The sequence below is a fragment of the Rutidosis leptorrhynchoides genome, chromosome 4 (genome assembly GCF_046630445.1).
Source record: "Rutidosis leptorrhynchoides isolate AG116_Rl617_1_P2 chromosome 4, CSIRO_AGI_Rlap_v1, whole genome shotgun sequence".
Classification (NCBI taxonomy): Eukaryota; Viridiplantae; Streptophyta; class Magnoliopsida; order Asterales; family Asteraceae; genus Rutidosis; species Rutidosis leptorrhynchoides.
Window position 1 is genome coordinate 73,281,652 of NC_092336.1, and position 20,830 is coordinate 73,302,481.

The 20,830-nt window shown below is 32.1% G+C and overlaps 2 protein-coding genes across 7 annotated transcripts; both read left to right on the forward strand.

Moving 5' to 3' along the window:
• The first annotated feature begins 508 nt into the window (after nt 1-508).
• On the forward strand, nt 509-8,408 carry LOC139843980 (uncharacterized). Of its 2 annotated transcripts, none has more exons than XM_071834170.1 (11): nt 509-585; nt 1,556-1,710; nt 2,033-2,498; nt 2,834-2,981; nt 3,195-3,305; nt 3,772-5,614; nt 5,790-6,590; nt 6,822-6,894; nt 6,990-7,138; nt 7,521-7,587; nt 8,034-8,408. In XM_071834170.1, exons 2-11 carry the CDS (start codon nt 1,561-1,563, stop codon nt 8,192-8,194), a joined length of 3,969 nt encoding a protein of 1,322 aa, XP_071690271.1. In that variant the 5' UTR covers nt 509-585; nt 1,556-1,560; the 3' UTR covers nt 8,195-8,408. The 2 variants fall into 2 exon arrangements, with proteins under 2 accessions (XP_071690271.1, XP_071690272.1); XM_071834171.1 differs by lacking the exon at nt 509-585 and adding an exon at nt 653-753.
• A 4,643-nt stretch (nt 8,409-13,051) lies between these two features.
• LOC139843987 (uncharacterized) lies at nt 13,052-19,505 on the forward strand. 5 transcript variants are annotated; one of them, XR_011757772.1, is made up of 3 exons: nt 13,052-14,097; nt 15,062-15,196; nt 19,185-19,505. XR_011757772.1 is itself a non-coding variant. In XM_071834183.1 (3 exons), exons 1-2 carry the CDS (start codon nt 13,153-13,155, stop codon nt 14,074-14,076), a joined length of 768 nt encoding a protein of 255 aa, XP_071690284.1. In that variant the 5' UTR covers nt 13,052-13,152; the 3' UTR covers nt 14,077-14,097; nt 19,185-19,505. The 5 variants fall into 5 exon arrangements, 4 of the variants coding, with proteins under 4 accessions (XP_071690284.1, XP_071690282.1, XP_071690283.1 ...); XM_071834183.1 differs by lacking the exon at nt 15,062-15,196 and having other exon boundaries at nt 13,052-13,720; nt 13,877-14,097; XM_071834181.1 differs by lacking the exon at nt 15,062-15,196 and having other exon boundaries at nt 13,052-13,436; nt 13,554-14,097.
• Nucleotides 19,506-20,830: the final 1,325 nt, after the last annotated feature.

Genomic DNA, 20,830 nt, shown 5'->3' on the forward strand with positions numbered 1-20,830 from the left:
TAAATACACTAAATGTTCGTGAATCGTTGAGCACATTCAAAGGGTAATTGATTACATGAATATAGTTCCAAAACTTTCGAGACTCAACATTACAGACTTTGCTTATCGTGTCGAAATCATATAAAGATTAAGTTTAAATTTAGTCGGAAATTTCCGGATCATCATAAGGTTAGCTATTTAAAGTATATTTCATTTCAGTCAGATTAATAAATGTAAATTTAAGGCCTCATTGACTCTAGGTTAGTTGGTTAAGTAATCTCATCCTTTTTCTTACAATTAAATGCAAAAATTACACTATATTACCACTTTTATACAACTTTTCTTTTACATGTAAACATTAAAAGTTTTAAAGAAACTTTTTTTTAATTCTTATTTATTTATTAAAGTAATTAATTAATTTGTGACAACAAAATAAAAAGTACTGAATTATAGACTTGAGATAAGGGGTATTTATAAAAATTTGAAATAAATAAAAAAACTAGTAATTAAAAATTAGGTTGATTAGGAAATAATATTACAGAAGACTTCTAATTTGTCCGAGACTCATTCACTCTTTCTAGTCAACCAGAGAGAAAATGGTCTAAGGTATCATCTCTCTAACTAAACTTCACTTCACTTACTTTTAGGGTTTCTTTTCTCTTTACATTTTTCTCAAATTCTTACAAAATCAACTTTTTTATCTGACACACCAACATCATTTTCTTGATCTGCAATTTTTATGCAAGTTCTTTGCTTTCGGACTGTATAATTGAGGTTGATTATCAATGTATTAGCTTCAATTGTTTCGTTGATATTTGGATTTTGTTAAAATTTCAAAATTTCACTATTTAACCATGTAAAAACCCTAACCTGTTTCGTACTAGTATCTTTTTATGTCTCATTTTGTTGTTTTGTGCATACTATGTATATGTAATGTATGCCTTTGTGTTTATTTTTATTTTATTTTTTTAAATCTAGGTAGAATAATGATCCATTGAGTATTCAAATGAGATAGCTTTATAGCTTTATAGAGTGAACAGGGTGATAAACACTTTCAATATATTTATAATTGTGATTGTGATTGTGATTTTAGTCTTGATGTTTTTTTATTTCATATTTGTCTACAAATGTGAATCAAAATTAAAACTTGACCCTTGATCCACAACGTTTTGCATGCGTAAACAATCGTGAATTATAGTAATAAGTTATAAGGGTATCACAATTTTGATATAATTCACAATATAATAATGATATTAGCTTGGGAAAATCTTCTGTTAACAATGGCACCTTAAACAAAACAGATATTAAATGATGTTTTATTATATCAATAAAATACAAAAAAACTATATTATTTTTTATCTATTAGTCTTTATATAAAAATTTCATGCTGCAAATTGGCTGCAAGAAAATGCAGTGAAAATATATTTATCCTTCTAAATATCTGATCTTTAATGTAGTGTAAGTTAAAACATCGTGTAATATCTGTTTACGATTTTTCTTCTTGTTAGTTTCATGTTTTGCTGCGATAGTTGCTTCTAATAATGTATTATTTTGTGTTTGATTTGATAAAATCTAGACGCGATGGACATAGATTTGCAAACAGAGCATGGTCCAACTGAGGAAACTGTCGAAGCATTAATGGATTACTTGGTTGGCCCATTATTACCTTTAAAAGTTAGCGACATTGCAAATGCTCCATCTGAATCACAACAGAAATCTGTTGCTAAACAGGTAACCGTATTTAGTGGCTTAATATCACTCTTGATGATTCGTACATACAAGCAGAGGTAGCAATTTTTAACCAGTAACTTATAAAAGGGTCAACTTGGGTTATACTATATCTTAAATGGATATGAAAGGTAGCTTGAAAGAGATGGTTTAAATGGGTCAAACTGGTCAAAACTCACCCAAAGTGTACTTCTAACGTGACAATTACTCTAATTTATGATTTATTACTTTAATTCTCAGTATCTGCTGATATTCTGCCTCAAGATTTATGATTTATATATAATTGTGAGTTGTAACATTAAGTACTTTGTTTATGGAATTTCAGGTTCATGCTGTTGCAATACTTTACAACTACTATCATCGAATTCACCACCAAAAAAGTGAATTCTTGAAGTTTGACCAATTTTGTTGCTTGGCGATAATGTTCAAACCGAGCATTCTGCATCATTTCAAGTACATGAGTAAATCTGATCGCCCCGTTTTAGATGACCCCGAAAAACAGCTTTCACTTGCAGAAAAAGCAATTATGGATGCTTGCACCATATCCAAAACTTTGCTCGATGCTACTACTAACGGCTCGTGTTCGGTAAAAGAATGGCCAATAAGCAAAGTTGCAGTTTTGTTAATAGATTCCAAAAAAGAGAACTGCTTTTTACAGTTTAATGATGGCGTTTGGTCACTAATTGAAAAAGATCTTTATTCTGAAAAGGAGTACGAAAAGAAACGACTACGGAAATACGATGAGGATGAGGAAGTGGGGTTTGCATTTATAGCTGTGAAAGAAGCAACAGGTTTAATTTATTATCATCATTATGGTTATTATTATTATTATTATTATTATTGCTGCTGCTGCTGCTGCTGCTGCTGCTGCTGCTGCGGCGGGGGCGGGGGCGGGGGCGGGGGCGGCGGGGGCGGCGGGGTGGTGGTGGTCAGAATAGTTATCTTATTTAATACCGTATTGAATTGAACTTTTTGAATCTTAACCGCGTCCTTAAAATAAATTAAATCACAAAACAAGCAAAGCAACATGGTGAGATGCAATTGTTACAGAATATTAGTTTATGTTGGTGTTTACAGTTTAACTGAATGTTATTAATACTTGGATATGATTTTTACTCTGAAACAGGAATCATATATAACAAGCTTAAGGTCTTGAAAAGCGATGTTGTTTATTCATTGAGTCACGCAAAGACGTCTACTCGCTTTTACGTAATGCAATGCACCCAATCAATCAACGAGGATAATTTGGTCCCTATTCAAGATGCTATTCGTAGGTTAGTATCTGTTTTGCTTTGCTTAAAGTATAACCCAGAGTGGCCCATTTTGATGTAAGTGGGGTGAATTGTAATTACCTTTATATATTTGTTTGTTCATGTTTATGTAACAGCTGTCTCCAATAAGCAAATACATATATGTTATACGGACGAAAATATATCTGAAAATTTATGGATTTTCTAACATAAGATTAGTGTACTATTATTGTGTAGCTTACAGGGCCCTGTCGTAAAGAAGTGTTCAGGCAGTTGGATTATTACTCCTATCGTTGAGTACTATTACCTGCTTCCATATGCTGACATCATCTCAAAACTGTTTTCAAGGTAACTTACTTTTGACTCAACATTTAATACTTCAATTACCATTGCATCTGATCACTGTTGTAAAAGTCGGGTCAAAGTCAAAATTAAGTCAACAATTTTATATTATTTAAAATTAGATACTGTGCCATACATATATTATGTTTGATGAATTTATGTTTTATGTTTAATATATTTATGTGTAATATACATACATAATATATATAGATAATTTATTTATTACAAAAAGTCAACGTCTCATCCGCGTCTCATCCCCGACTTGACTGACTTGTCCCTCCAAGGTCCCGATCGACTCGTCCCGACTCGTGACTTTTACAACCTTGCCTGTGTATAGATTACCTTAAACCTCTTGCATTTGACTTTAATCAAATCATAAGTTTTACATGACCATGAGGAAGTGTAATGGAATAACTGAATAAGATAGTTAATATATACTACATAAACTTCAGTCTGTATATGGATATTGCAGGGTATCAAATAGTGTACCACACCAGGTTGAACAGGGAAGTGCAGATACGAGCAGCATTCAAGGCTCACTAATTACGTCTGCGACAGTTAGTGGTAAAAGTAAGAAACTTTCTGATAACTTGATGATCAAGTCAAATTTTGACTTGGGAAGTGTACACATCAGTAATTCAAGTAAAGAAGAAACTCATGACCACAATGTTGCTGAACCCATTACTCCCATTAGCGAGGTGCTAGATGACGTTGTCACATCTAAGTTGATAGGAATACCGTTTGACCAAAAAGTCAAAGAACCGGAAAGTTCTGTCGGTAACAAAATCAAGTCAAATTTAGACGTGGGACTTGTAGAAAGTAGTAATTCAAGAAAAGAAGAAGCTCATGACCACAATGTTGCATTAAAATTTGTAGATCCAAAGAGTGAACCCATGGTGCTAGACGACGTTGTCACGTCTAAGTTGATAGAAAATCCCTTTGACCAAAAAGTCAAAGAAACAGAAAGTTCTGTCGGTGACAAAATCACGGGTGTTAATGGTGATAATAAGAAATCATGTGAGATAGTAAGTGGTGAAAGTAAGAAACTTTCTGATGACTTGATATTTAAGTCAAATAAAATCAAGTCAACTTTAGACGTGGGAAGTGTACACAGCAGTAATTCAAGTAAAGAAGAATCTCATGACCACAATGTTGAATTAAACTTTGTCGATCCAAAGTGTGAACCTATGGTTCTAGACGACTCTAAGTTGATAGGAAAGCCCTTTGACCAAAAGGTCAAAGAAACAAAAAGTTCGGTCGGTTACAAAGTCACGGGTGCTAATGGTGATAGTAAGAAATCGTGTGAGATGGTAAGTGGTCAATGTAAGAAACTTTCTGATGACTTGATATTTAAGTCAAATTTAGACGTGGGTAGTGTGCACAGCAGTAAGTCAATTAAAGAAGAAGCTCATGATCACAATGTTGCATTAAACTTTGTAAATCAAAACGATTACAGTTCACTCATTAGCAAGGTGCTAGACATGGGAAAGCCGTTTAACCAAAAAGTCAAAGATACAAAAAGTCAAAGAAACAAAATCACGGGTGCTAATAGTAGCGGTAAGAACTCGTGTGAGGCAGGAAGTGGTCAAATTAAGAAAGTTAAAGAAACAGAAAGTTCTGTTGGTAACAAAGTCATGGGTGCTAATGGTGATAGTAAGAAATCGTGTGAGATAGAAAGTGGTCAAAGTAAGAAAGTCAAAGAAACAGAAAGTTATGTCGGTAACACAAACGTTGTAATTCCAAACAATTACCGTGAACCCGTTAGCGAGGTGCAAGATGATGTTGTCACTTCTAACTTGATTGGAAAGCCCTTTGACCAAAAAGTCAAAGAAACTGAAAGTTCTGTTGGTAACAAAATCACGGGTGCTAATGGTGATAGTAAGAAAGCGTGTGAGATAGGAAGTGATGAAATAAAGAAAGTCGAAAAAACGGAAAGATATGTGTTGATAGTAAAGCCCTTTGACCAAAAAGTCAAAGAAACTGAAAGCTCTGTCAGTAACAATATCACGAGTGCTAATGGTGACAGTAAGAAATCGTGTGAGATAGGAAGTGATGAAATAAAGAAAGTCAAAGAAGCAGAAAGATCTGTGTTGATAGTAAAGCCCTTTGACCAAAAAGTCAAAGAAACTGAAAGTTCTGTCGGTAACAAAATCACGGGTGCTAATGGTGATAGTATGAAGAAGAGCGATATGAACGGGTCTTGCAAGGCTGAATCAAACAATTCTTCGAGTGAAGCAAGTAGTAAGGGCATCGATAAGCCATTCAAGGTTTATCATCACGAAAAAAGGAAAACAACAAAAGGAATCAGCATCGAGGTAAATCAACTTAGACATTGTTTTTAGTTTGACTTTGAGCTTTTGATATGTTTTTTACTTTCAAATAGTCTTGTACCTAAAATAGAAATACAAATAAAATTATAAATTATTGAACTTTATGGTAATATAAATTACTTTAATTACTTTTTAACACATCGCATTTGGCTACTTGCAGGAGAATCTGAAAAATGCGAAGAATATGTCAACCGTTAGTCAAAAGAAAGACAAAAAAGTTGACGGTGAAAACAATTCGTGCATGGTCTTATACAATGAGGATAAAATATTGACGGTGAACCATGCTTTTGAAGAATTTCACTTAACGGAGAATATGTCAACCGTTAGTCAAAAGAAAGATGAAAAAGTTGACGGTGAAAACAATTCGTGCATGGTCTTATGCAGCGCGGATCGTGAAGATTTTCACTTAACGAAGAATATGTCAAGCGTTAGTCAAAAGAAAGACGTAAAAGTTGACGGTGAAAACAATTCGTGCATGGTCTTATGCAGCGCGGATCGTGAAGATTTTCACTTAACTAAGAATATGTCAAACGTTAGTCAAAAGAAAGACGTAAAAGTTGACGGTGAAAACAATTCGTGCATGGTCTTATGCAGCGAGGATAAAATATTGACAGTGAACCATGCTCGTGAGGTGAAAAATATGTCAATCGTCAGTCAAAAGAAAGACGAAAAAGTTGACGGTGAAAAAAATTCTTGCATGGTCTTATTCAACGAGGATAAATTATTGACGGTAGATCATGCTCGTGAAGATTTTCACTTTACGAAGAATATGCCAACCGTTAGTCAAAAGAGGGACGAAAAGGTTGACGGCGGAAAAAATTCTTGCATGGTCTTATGCAACGAGGACAAAATACTAACGGTAGATCATGCTCTTGACGACTTTCACTTAACGGTGGATGCAAAGAGTTCCGAATTGTCAAAAGCTGCTGTTCGAGCTCTTCTACATAAAAGACGAAAACTGGTACGGTTCTATATTCAACCTTGCATTGTTCTTGTTGGACTCTTAATAGGTGACGTGATATAATGCGTAATCTAGACGTGATATAAACATATAATGCATAATAATGTGCTACGGGTCGAAATGGGCTTAATTGGCTTTCATATTATATCTAAATTATCTCTTGCATTTGTATGTTACATGATAAATTGTCTGTTTCCGGATGAGTTATTGATGCAGTTTATTTCCTTGCAGTGTGATCAACAACACTATATAGAAAGCGAGTTGACTTTATGCGATAAAAAGATTCAGGCAATCATGCATGCAGGTATGTCTTTTTATTGGTACTTTATTATGGTGCTTTGATATGATTGTCGAATATGTTGACTTTTTTTTTTTTTTTTGGTTTGGTTTTGTAAAAAGGTGATGGAGATTGCTTGGGTTTAAAGATAGAAGCTGTAATCGATTGTTGCAATGAGATTTGCCAGCAGGATAACATGCAACCTCAAGAACATACAAATCTGCATGGCGATCGAAGTTTGGCAATGTCAGTAAACAGCAAAGCATGTCAGGCAAGTCTTTTAACTGATCCAATTTGCATGGGTCAAATGGGTGGTGTTGACCCAAATCAATTTTTGTGCACTCTTTTTCTTATTAAACAGCTAGTTTACCAAATATTATAACTTAAGCTCTAGTATCTTAGTCTTAAAAAAACAATTAAGGAGATTTTGTGATTAAAACCACGTCTGAGGCAACTTTCGACCTGCTTGATCCATTTGATAGTTTGATTTGTTTATATAGAGGTATCTTTTTACCTGTTAGTCCCTTTCAGAGGTGAAACAATATCCCAATCGACTATTCACAAGTTATTGGGTCAAAATTTCCATCTCTCTTCTTTTTTTCATTATGAGATGCAAGTTTTTTATCATGACTTTTTCGCTGCTTTTTACCCAGGATTTGGATGAGATCTGTCTATCAAACAGTTGGATGTTGCCATCATATCGCACAACATGTTCTAATGGTCAGTTACAAATATCTATTTTTTTACTTTGCACTTTGCTTCTCAAATTGGTGAGATCTTGTTATTTTATGCTAGAGGTGGCAATATGGGCGGGTCGGGCGGTTTGGGAAACAGTTTCAGGTTCACACGAGTCATAATCTATAGGTTGGGGGATAGGACACTTCGCGTTGACCTACAAACTTCTTTTGGTCCATTTTTAATACTTGTCCAAATTCTTAAACAATAACTGATAAGGTTGGGTATTATTGTTGTTGTTGCATTAAAATTAGACTTTGACAACTTTAAACATGTTTCTAGTTTAGCTATTTTCTGAATGTGAATAATATGAATGACATATGTTACAACCTATAGTGACCATTTCACATGTACATGGGTCAAAATTGCTACCTCTGCCAAATAGTCAATCCATATTCCTTTAATTAGTGTGCTCGTGTTTGTGTACCCAGGTATGTATGTGGCTAATGTAACTATAAAAGGACTTGAATTTGAGTGTTCGGGTGTTAGCGGCTTACAACCAAGTTTGCATGAAGCGAAGAACTCTGCTGCAATGCACCTGATCACGAAGTTGCAGCAAATGGCTGGTGAGCTTAATACTGCTCTACCTTAGTTGAAGATGCAAGCAGTTGTATGTGCGCATGTTAAACGCTTGTATTTGTAAGTAAACATCAGAAGACTTAACAATGCGAAGTGAACATATGATATTGAGTGTTGTGTGTACAATTATTGTTCAATATGCATCCTAATTTGGAAAAAGGGTTATAAACCGGTTATTAGTATGGCTAAATGAAATCTAAACAATTAGATTAAGAAATAATTATTCGGTTGTTGGGGAAAAGAATGGTTAAACTTTGTTTGAATGTGATGAGTAAAAATTAAAGTCTAGTTTTTTAAGAGTTTAAGTTTTTGGCTCCCAAAATGAAATAATAAAACTTATTTGTGGAACACAAAATAAAAAAGTTTTTTGCTAGCCATGTCCTACCATTCAACTTGTTAATATGGGGAACTATGGAAACCATTTCAATTCCTATAATCCCTTTCCATCATTCCATACCAAAATCATCTTGTTTCCACACACTTTGAGCACTTTTTGCAATATTTCTCAAACTTTTTTTTTAGTGCCAACTCTAAACCTTTTTCTTCAAAATCCTAAAACCCTATTGTACATTTCATTCTTGATTAACAATCCACAAACAACCCCAATGGGGAACTGTTGTTCCGCAAAACCACCAACTGAAGATGGCCCATCCGGTCATAACAATATTGGACAAAAATCGCAAAATGTATTAAAACAGTGTATTCTAAAATGTAAGGTTTTATGGATTTGGGCTGGGTAAAAAATTGATAAAAAAAATGTGCGATTGGTCTCTGTGAAGTCGTTGCACCCCGTGCTTTTTTCGAAGTGGTAGGTCCATGTGCTTTACAAACATGGGTGGTCCCCGTGGTGGTTTTTTTTTATGGATGTGGGTAGTCCCTGTCAGGGTTTACAAAAGAGTCTGAAAACTCCGATCAAGTTTCTTACACTATCTGTGGCGTTTTAATTATTTTCCCCTGAAAACGATTATGGCAAAAACGATTTACCCAAAGATTGCCCTAGCTACCATATTTTGGATCGAGTGAGTATTTCTCATAAAGGCCTACGATCATCACTAGGACTGACCATATTATAATTCATAGGTCCAATATAAGACTCAAAAAATTTAAAGAGAGTAGCCATATCACAAGGGTCAAAAGTCATCAAAGGAGGCCGAGGTGCCCATATCTCCATCCAAATACCTCGTGGAATTGAAATTAAGAGTCAGCGTAGTTCCCAACTCGCAATTATTAAATCATTGAAGATGAAATGAACATATACCAAGGGGACTCACGCGTCCTGTCAGAAATTGAGCCAATGTCGGAAGTTAAAGACATTTTAAGATCTTATTTTGTCTTATGCCTTCAAAAAAACAAAACGTCTTAAATGAAAATATCTTTCCGCTCGCAGACATACACATAATAAAGTCTGCAATGAAAAAACAAACAACACCTAATAATAATTTATAATACGTTTTGCTTTAATAATAATAAAAATAAAAATAGAAATAAAGATAAAATAATGATTAATGGTTTGATAATAATAGTCCAAGTTAGTAATAAAATAAACAAGCTTTGGGTTTAGCCGCGCGCTGCGGCCGCAAACCCTTTATTTTCATGCATAGCATAAGTAGCCGTAGTTCATTAGCATTACTTACATCTCATATCAAAATTTTTAGTAGTCAATCTAATTTTAAAATTTCTTTTTAAAATTTCTACCTGGAAAAATTTTGCATAGAAAAAAATTTGTGAGTACACTTTTATACATTATAAAGAAAAAGAGGAACAAATGTTGCATAAAAAGATTGTAAAACAAAGTTGAGAAAATGTGAAAAGAATTTGTAAAAGTTGTAAAGATAGAAAAAAAGTAATAAAAGAAATATTGTAAAAAATTGAGAAAAAATATTTAAAAAAATGAATGAATGAGAGAGTTTAACATGAAAATCAAATGTGTTATGAGAATTGGAGTGTTGAATTGAAAATAACAATATAGAGGAGACGATTTTTGAAATATTAAAAAAAAAATGAGAGATTAATGTTAATGGCTAGAAATTTAAGAAGTAAAATAATATGTATAATTATAAAGAAGGTTGAAACATTTGTGAGGAAAACGTTGAGACATTTAACAAATAAAGAGATAATAATTATAGATGGTTGAGATTTGAATGAAAAAAAAAGGGTGTGCAAAACAAATGGATCGAATCCAGGCGCCTCTATTGAGGATAAATGTGCAACCTACCTTCAAAGTGGTAGTATCTTTTTAAAAAAGCAATAATTCAAAGCATTAACCGGGTCTCGTACCTGGGATCACTTAATTGTAAAAATGCACAAAAAAATCATTAAACTACGAAGGCATTTCTGTTATTTTCTATACCTAAAAATACTATCTATATATATATATCAAAAAATGGGTTTTAAAAAGTCAAAATTAACATACAAATGAACAGAGTGAATTTGAAATTTCTAAATGAATATATATATATATATATATATATATATATATATATATATATATATATATATATATATATATATATATATATATATATATATACTCCCTAGATAATACATATTTTCAATTTCACTTTCAACAAGTATTTGGGCCGCCCGCTTTGCAGGGCGTGGGAGAATTCTTGAGCCTGAGAAATAGGTTGTAGGGAAAAAATAAAAAAGGTTTTTTGGTGTCAAACCCTTGACCTTTAGGTAAGGGTATTGAGTACTAAGCCACTAAGGTAACAATTCATTTATGAAATATATTAGATGACTAAATATATATATACTCCATTTCGTGCTTTTACAAAAGACAAAAGGAAAGGAACGATTCTACCCTTGGAGTTGAGTTTTATTACGTATGTGTTTTAAATGAATAGTAACTTTTGTGATTTTCTCTTTGAATATATGTATAATCGTAAAAAACTGAGAAAAAATATTTAAAAAAAATGAATGAATGAGAGAGTTTAACATGAAAATCAAATATGTTATGAGAATTGGAGCGTTGAATTGAAAATAACAATATAGAGGAGTGGATTTTTGAAATATTAAAAAAAAATGAGAGATTAATGTTAATGGCTAGAAATCTAAGAAGTAAAATAATATGTATAATTAGAAAGAAGGTTGATAATATGTATAATTAGAAAGAAGGTTGAAACATTTGTGAGGAAAAGGTTGAGACATTTAACAAATAAAGAGATAATAATTATAGATGGTTCAGATTTGAATGCAAAAAAAAAGGGTGTGTAAAACAAATGGATCGAATCCAGGCGCCTCTATTGAGGATAAATGTGCAACCTACCTTCAAAGTGGTAGTATCTTTTTAAAAAAGTAATAATTCAAAGCATTAACCGGGTCTCGAACCCGGGATCACTCAATTGTAAAAATGCACAAAAAAATCATTAAGCTACGAAGGCATTTCCGTTATTTTCTATACCTATTAGAAAAATACTATTTACATATATCAAAAAATGGGTTTTAAAAAGTCAAAATTAACATATAAATGAACACATGAATTTCAAATTTCTAAATGAATATATATATATATATATATATATATATATATATATATATATATATATATATATATATATATATATATATATATATAATATACCCCATACATAATACTTATTTTCAATTTCACTTTCAACAAGTATTTGGGCCGCCCATTTTACAGGGCGTGAGAGAGTTCTTGGACCTGGGAAATAGGTTGTAGGAAAAAAATAAAAAAGATTTTTTGGTGTCAAACCCTTGACCTCCAGGTAAAGGTATTGAGTACCAAGCAACTGAGGTAACAATTCATTTATGAAATATATTAGATGACTATATATATATATATATATATATATATATATATATATATATATATATATATATATATATATATATATATATATATATATATATATATATATATATATATATATATATATATATATATATATATATATATATAGGCAGGATCAATGGGGAAGTAACCAATCGGGAGGAAGCAGGGGGAAGCAAAAAAAAATAAAAATTTCGTTTTTTGAAAAAACTTTGTTCACGAACATTATAGATTGGATGAAAATAAGAACATTTAGAAAAGACACTTCGTGATTAATGTTATTATTTTGGCGGAAAAAAGATCGACAAAAATAACATTCAAGATAATATTGTTCGTGAAGAATGTTAACGTTTTTTTTTCCATGTTTTGTGAAGTAAAATTTAGCCCGATTTAGAGTTTAGGATTTAGGGTTTAGGGTTTAGAGTTTGGTGTTTTGGGTTTATGGAAAACACCAAACCCTAAACCCTAAACCCTAAACCGTTCGTGTTAAAAACTCAATCTAAATCCTAAATCTAAATCCTAAATCTAAACCCTAAACCCTAAATTTCTAAACCCTAATATCTAAACCCTATAAACCCTAATATCTAAACCTTAATATCTAAACCCTAATGTCTAAAACCTCAACATACGCTCGAAAAACACGATAATTGTTATATATTACTTCTTCGAGCGTTTTCCCGCCAAAATAATAACATTCATCACGAAGTGTCTTTTCTAAATGTTCTTATTTTCATCCAATCTATAATGTTCGTGAACAAAGTTTTTTCAAAAAACGAAAAAAAAAAAAATTTGCTTCCACCCGTTTCTCCCGATTGGTTACTTCCCTCTTGATACTACCACTATATATATATATATATATATATATATATATATATATATATATATATATATATATATATATATATATATATATATCCATTTCGTGATTTACAAAAGACAAAAGAAAAGGAATGATTCTATTATGCATGTGTCTTAAATGAGTAGTAGTTTTTTGATTTTCTCATATATATATGTATAATATAATTTCTATAGTACAGTAATTTTTAGGTTTTGAGTTGACTGTTGCGAAATAGGCAAATACACCGCCGCACCTGGTTTATTACATCATCGACACTCGACGATGGTTTAGGGTTTATAAATTCGATTTTCAAAACCCTTGCCGGATACCTAAAAAAATGAGGAAACCTCTTGCAGATGACGATTCATCTTCCTTAATCAGTCGTTTACCAGACGAGCTGCTTCTCCTAATACTGAACAAAATCATCGATTTGAAAACATTATGCACCTGCAAACTCGTTTCCAAACGTTTCTCTTCCATCGTTGTTCAAATCGACTCCGTTTCACTAACTGTTTCATCTGAATTCTATATGGACAACTGCAATGGCTTACTACTCTTTTCTTCTAACCGAGACTCATTTTTGGCCGCGAGGAACTCAATTTGGAGCTTTACAAGACTCAGGTCTCTGTACATCCATCTTTATTTTCTCAATACTCGTAGTTTTAACTTCAAATGGAAGGTTAATATAAGTAATAGATTCGATTCGTTCCTGTTTGTGTCACCAATTTCAATTTACAGCAGTGAAATTAGCATGCAAAATGAGGAAGAAGAGGATGCTGAATTATGTCTTAGAAAAAAGGTCCTTATTGCGCTCAATTGTTTTAAGGATGTGTTTAGTAGGTTGACGATGTTGCTTGGGACCTATGATTTTCCGTTGTTGGAATATGTTTCGGTTATGGATTCTGGTAATTGGCAGAATGTTTGTTTTAACAGTAGTTATAAGATATCTCAATTTAAGAATTTAATACGTTCGGAGGATGCTCAACTGAAGCAGAATTTGTCGAAGAATTTTAGTCGGATTAGTTCATGTTTTGTCTCCTTATTGAAATTGCCGGTTTCAGGTTACGTTATGAAGGGAGTAGCTTTGATATTAATAGATAGGGGTGATGTTAATGATGAGAGTTATATCTACGTTGATGATGATAAGGATGAATGTTTTGAACAAGATAAAGAGGCTGCTGCTTATTGTGAAGCTATTAACGAGATCTTTAAGAAGCACAAGGGATCGATAAACAGGACATCTTTAGTCAGGCTTGTGTGAAATCTTCTCAAATTCAAAGTGGTAATCTTTTTCCGTAAAATTTCAGTTTTGGTGTTTTACTTTTACTTTTTGCTTGTTTACTTATAGATTGCTGCTGATATTTGTCTGTATATGAAGTATTTGTCTTAAAGTGCATTGAAGTAATAAGTTATATTACATATATCCTTATTGAGCTCAATTTGCTCATTTATAAGTTGTAGCTTTTGGGTAAGGATTAGTAAGCACTTAAACGATGATTTTATGTGGTTATATTAAGGTGTTAATGCATCATGTGATGATAAATCTCAACATAACTTTAGTAATAGAGGAAGCATTGCATAACTTCCCATCTTAGTCTCACTTATTTCTGTGCCATGATTTGAAGAGAATTCATAAAGAAATTATTGTTTAAAATAGGGTTTAATTACTGTTATATTGCTGTGATGTTGATATATTACTGTACAATATAATAGTTGAATAAGACACATAACTTGTTTATAAATTATAATAGTATGATTGACGCACACAACCACTTCTCAAAGTAACTCTTTGTTCGGGTTGTATATTGCAACCCTTCTCCATTACAATCGAATATCAGAATGTGTGGAACTTATCCTTACATGCTTGGTATATATCAAGTTTCGGCGTTGCGCAATCTACCATAACAGTTGATTCGGATTATAGCAGTAGTTAAAAGTTACTCAATTGGATTATTTTATTTTGGACTGAAATGATGAGATTTAAAATGTTTATTTTTCCGTGGATCTCTTTCTCTTACCGTTTATACCTCTAATATGGCGTGTCATTAAAAAGTTCTTAGCACGAAGAGACATGTTTTGAGTAAAACTTAGTAGTATGTATCTCATAACAGCTGAATAGATGTCATGAAAATGCAAATAAGAGTAGAAAAACAAAGTTTAAGTTATGAAGATGGAATGACAAATGACAAACTGATGTGTGTTTATATTTCTTCTATTATGGTTAAGTTGGATATCTTTTTTATTAGATTCAGATATGCAGAGGTTATAATGGTTAGAAGAAGTCTGGTTATGTTTCAGAAGCTTGAAAATTGAAAAGAATATAATCGATATTATCATACATCACTGCACCAATGATTTTTGGGTGAATTGAATGGATTAAGGTAAAAATACCTTTTTTTAATGGAATGTATTCATTATTACTTAGATGTTTGTGAAAAAAAATACTTGAAAAGGTATGCCTTTGGCTGATTGCTCTTAAGAGATTTGGTTAGAAAAGATAAAAACCATTCTTAGTTTTGGATGAAATATTGGGTGCTGAGTTTGTTATCTATTATCAGATTATCAATTGTAAGGCTATTAAACCTGTTTCACTCATTAGTTGCCGAATTGAAGTTGTATAGCTACGTTTTAAGTATATAATTGTTAATTGTATTAACAAGTAGAAGGCTTTTTAACTTGCTTTATTCAATACATCACAGAATCCGTATATCTATAGCCCGATTAGTTAGTATATTTTGAAATGGTTATTCACCCATTAGTTGCTAAATTGAGTATGGGGTTAGATTACTCGTCTAGTGGTTGGGGCCATGATATCTTTGCAAGATGTCTCAATTACGAATCTTGTGATGGCCAGGGAACTAGGGAAGGGTTGGAAATAGTTAGGCAGCAATCCTGTTGGACAGCGTACATTGGAGTAAGGGGTTAGATTACTCGTCCTCTAGGGAAAACCTTATAACTTCTAGTTGCTAAATTAAACTTCTACAGCTACATTTAAATTTGGACAACTATCCCATGTTAGGCTACGTGTTGAATATGGATAGCTAATTTTTTAAATTCCTGAAGATTGTTTAGGCCTGTTGAATGATGATCTTCATGAAAGATGTATGTATTTTGAATCATGAATTCTTCCTTTTACACCTTTAATATGTGATATGAATGACGGGTTGTTGAACTCACAGAGTTGACGCTTCATTATAACAACCCAACTTTTTCGATCATTTTTAAATTTAATGACCGTAGGAATAACGAACTTGAAACTTAGGTTGTCCAAAGTAAACAAACTCGGTTAGAAAATCGAAACTATTTCTTTTAAGAAAGTAACGAAATGAGGTAACAAGGTTACCTAAACTAACGGTCATGGATCATCATCATCATTACAATTATTTAACGAATAAATAAACATGAATAAAATGTACAAGAACTAGAGTGTACATTGGAGAAAATAACAAAAATTAAAGAAATATATAAATAAATAAATAAAACCGAAAATTATAAAATAAATATAAAAATGTCGGCCAAACTAAAACTAGTAAAAATAATAAGATTTAATTTAAATAAAAGATGTGATAAGATCAAATTATAGAAGTCCTAATACACTTCAAACTTTCACAAGCTTCCATGAGAGTTTTAGAATCCTAATCTAATTATAATTTTTAGCCTATTTAAACCTTTCTTCTAAACCCCACAAATCATTCACAAATTTCCCTCTTGCTCACCACAAAAGTCACGACCAAACTCTCCTATCTTCTGCCCTTCTGTTGTCGAGCAAACCAACCCAAAAACCACTACCTTCGGCTCACTTTTTGGCCGAGAACCACCCTCACAAACACTACCCTTCGGATGGAATTTTGCAGACGAGAACCACCACCAATTAACCACCTTCGAACACCCTTTTCTGCTGCTAAACTTGCTGCTAAGTTGCAGCTGTTCGACAGGCCAAAAAAACCCACCCAAACCGTTACCTAAAAGCTGTTAAAAACAGCCTGCTGGGGCTATTGTTTTGCTGTTTCTGTGCAGCCATGAACCACCACAAAACACCACCCTAAAAGCTGCTGAAAAGCGCCACCAACTGCAGCCGTTTGCTGCTGTTTCTGTTGCTTTCGAACCGCTGCTTATTGTCACCCAACACCACCGCAAACCACCGTCTTTGGCCACTATTTTTCTGCTGCTTCTGCGTGTTTTTCTGCTTGAAATCGAAGCTACCTTCGGTCGTATTGCTGCTGCTCGTGATCTCGTACTTGCGGGCTGACCAAACGAGACACACACACCCACTTGATCTTGATCATTCTCAAACGGTATAAACTTTAAACTTAAACTTGGATTACAAGTTTTATATAAACTCTAATTAGTATTAATGTGAACTTGAATATGAAAGATGAATATGAACTAATACATAAAACATGGAAACGTTATTTTATGTATGCATGCATGTATACTTGTAAGTGTATGTATATATAAACAAAAGATTTAAACTTTAAGGACGATCATGTATATATTTTATAATTATAAGTATGAATAATAATCATTGAAGATGTTGATTATAATTAAGATTATGAATATAATTATGGTTATAAGTTGAACTTGAAAATTATGAATTAAATATAGTATATGTGTGATTTAAGTTCATAAAAGAAGATATTGATATTGATTATGATTACGATGTAGAACTTTGATAGTATAAGATGAAAATAGTGATATTATGAGATGATTAAGTATTATGTTATGAATTAAAAATGAATATAAATCATAAAAGTTTCATTATCATCATATATCATATATATATAAAGAAAAGATGTACATATATGATCGTGCATAAATATTAATGCATTATTTTTATATAATAATTATATCTAGATTTATATAAAAAGTTAATAATAATATTATTATTAAGATAAGGTTTATGAATTTAATTTAATATAATATAGTAAATTACTAATACAAATATATCTAAAAATATTATATCTAAATAGATAAATACAAATATATTATATAATGTAATTAGTATATATTTACAATTATATTTATATATATATATATATATATATATATATATATATATATATATATATATATATAATTGATACATTTATTAATATAATAATATTATATTAATAACTTAATGGATAATTATTATAAGTACTTGAATATTTACATATAATTAAACTATTAATATATATTTAATATATTAATACAACACTTAAGTAATTATAATATGCTTATTAAACTTATAATATAACTTATATTATAACAGTATATTATATGATGGTATAATATAAATTTTAATTCACAACGAGATAACATACGACTTTCACGAGTCTCACCGCTACTTACGGTCATGGATGGTGTCTAGGTTGCCAGTTGGAATATGGTTGTGGATCTCGAATGTCACGGCTTAAAGTCGGATCAAGAGTCCTGGCCCCGGTTACATCTGGCTATCCATTGACTTACTTGATAGCAACGAGAATCGTTCGAGTTGTAAAACATTCAATCGTGAATATAGTAAACATATAAATAATGTAACGATGAATATAGTAAACATATAAATAATGTAACGAAATACACAACACATTTAACGAACGTTAAACGACCAACTTATAAAGAAAATAACAAACGTTGTAATGAAACTTTTCTTTTGAATAATAAATATATGATGAAACTCTTAAAAACACACAAACGTTATGAATAAGCTGTTAAAACGAACAAATGAAGACTGTGAACATGTATGAACTTAAAACGTAAGGCTCATATAACAAATGAAGCTAAACAATGATAAACAAACGAGATGATGATGATGCCAACAACTAACTTAAACCTAATGATAATAGGTTGACAACTTTGGACCACCACTGCTATTTGCTATCGCACTGTTACTGCGCTCATAAAGGTGAGTCATAGCCCCAACTTTTTAACTGTTTTATAAACTGTTTTTGGGGTGAGAATACATGTATTTTTCTGTTTTACAAGTAGACACAAGTACTAAAGTTACATTCTATGCTGAGTTATAACCGAAAATCCCTTAGCTTTGGTAACTAATAACTACCAGTTTATGAACTGGTGGGCGCGAATAGGTGTATATGGATCCATAGGGCTTGACATCCCCGTCCGGGCTAGTCGCGCTAGCACAAAACGGGCGTATACTATTTGAGGTAGTACACATTGGTTAAGTGTATTTAAATACAGGGGTACTAAACAAACGTTAAGGCTTAGTTACTGGGTGCTCAAACTTATAGAATCTTTTTATATATTTTTAACGATGCTAGCAAAGCATGCAAACAAACAAATCTTGTGGTCTACACTCTACACTTTATACTACTTAAACCTGTGATTCACTCAACCATTGTGTTGACGTTTTTAGCATGTTATTCTCAGGTAATCTACTTTAGCTACGCTTCCGCAATAAAAGTAATGTTAGAGGTTAAGCATGGAAACTAAGGATTAAAGCATATAGAGTACGAAGACTGGACTTTGACCTCTGGTAATACAGCACGTCATAGCTTCATTTTGACGGGGTATTACATTCATGGCTTTTGTGATATGCATGTAAGGAGTATCTTATGACAAGAAGTTAATTTGTAGGACAAATCAAAATAGTAAGCTGAACGTTACTCTGTCTTATGAAATACAAAACTAATTAGTTGTTGAAATACATAACTAAATTTTCTTTTGCTATATTGGTTGTTTTTCATCATATATCTCGATCTTGATATTCAAAGTAATTATATTTCAAGACAACTGACAAGAAGATGCAAGTAAGGGTAGAGAAACAAGGTTGAAACAGTAATATATGTCTTTTTTATTTTGATTATAATCGGTGATTGTGTTTTTAGTGGATTCTCTGTGCACATCTTATCATGTTCAGGCTCAATCTAATCATTTCTAACAATTGACTATGAATTGAAGAATCATAAATGAGACCCTTTTTTCATGTTTCCGGATAATGTTATGGGTTTTTGCTTTTGTTACTGTTTTGTCCCAGGGTACTAATTTGGAATCGTGGAGGCAAGTCGTTAGCTCAGTTGATCGGTTACTCATATAAATGTAGAATGATACAATACATGTTCGAATATAGTACAATTGACTTAACTATACGAATATAATAATTTTTAAAAACATGTAAATCAGGTGCACCCAACTACAAGAGGTCCATAAAATAAACCATATTCTGTACTTGTCTTACATAGGTCACAACTCACGAGTAAAGAAGTTGATCCTATGAAACTTATAATTGTAGCCCTATTTATTTACTTTCTGAAATATTGGACTTCCATTAGAATAGCCTAAGCAACGACGTAGCTTCCAACTTGTGCTTTCTGTACTACCCTTTTTCATCTTGAACAAAAATGAGACCGCTTTATGAATCTTTGATTCGGTGTAACAACTTGATTCGTTTCGAGCCTTCATGCTATTATGGTCTACTTCTTTCGGCTTTCTTCCTAACCACGAATCTTTGGGCTTGGCTCTAGTCGTTCGATTTGGCTTTGACCTCGATTTGGCATTAGGTTCACTCGCAACAACACGTCTTGAATATTTTGACTCTTTACGCTCTAACATCTGCGCAAGTGTTGGTAACTTCGGTTTTAGATTTTCGTTGGGATTTATATATTGACTTGGATATGTATAACCTGATGAAAAAGACACAATTTTTATCAGGAAAAATGGATATGATGTTGCTATACATATAAGTATATAAAAAACACCTCAAATTATAATAAAATTCATTTCTACCCTTGAACAACATTTTTCATGATTAAGCATTGATTTGAAAAAAAAAAATAAAAAAAAATCAAGTTGATCCATGTTCTGAATAAGTTTTTCACAAACACTATTAACAAGTATAATAGTATTCTAATTTAAATAAGATGTCCATAACTGGTGGAGTTCATGATGTAGTACATATATACCATGGTTGATAATCGTGGAGTTCATGATGTATTAACAATTAACAATTGTATGGCTTTTTAACTTGCTTTTTCAACACATCACGTAATCCGGAGATCATAGCCCGATTAGTTAGT

Bases quoted from the DNA above. Each gene is read 5' to 3' on its own strand.
- LOC139843987 (XM_071834180.1), top strand. From the start codon at position 13,153: ATGAGGAAACCTCTTGCAGATGACGATTCATCTTCCTTAATCAGTCGT.
- LOC139843980 (XM_071834170.1), top strand. From the start codon at position 1,561: ATGGACATAGATTTGCAAACAGAGCATGGTCCAACTGAGGAAACTGTC. The intron at 2,982-3,194 runs GTTAGTATCTGT...ATTATTGTGTAG, and splicing joins ATTCAAGATGCTATTCGTAG to CTTACAGGGCCCTGTCGTAA. The intron at 5,615-5,789 runs GTAAATCAACTT...GGCTACTTGCAG, and splicing joins CAAAAGGAATCAGCATCGAG to GAGAATCTGAAAAATGCGAA.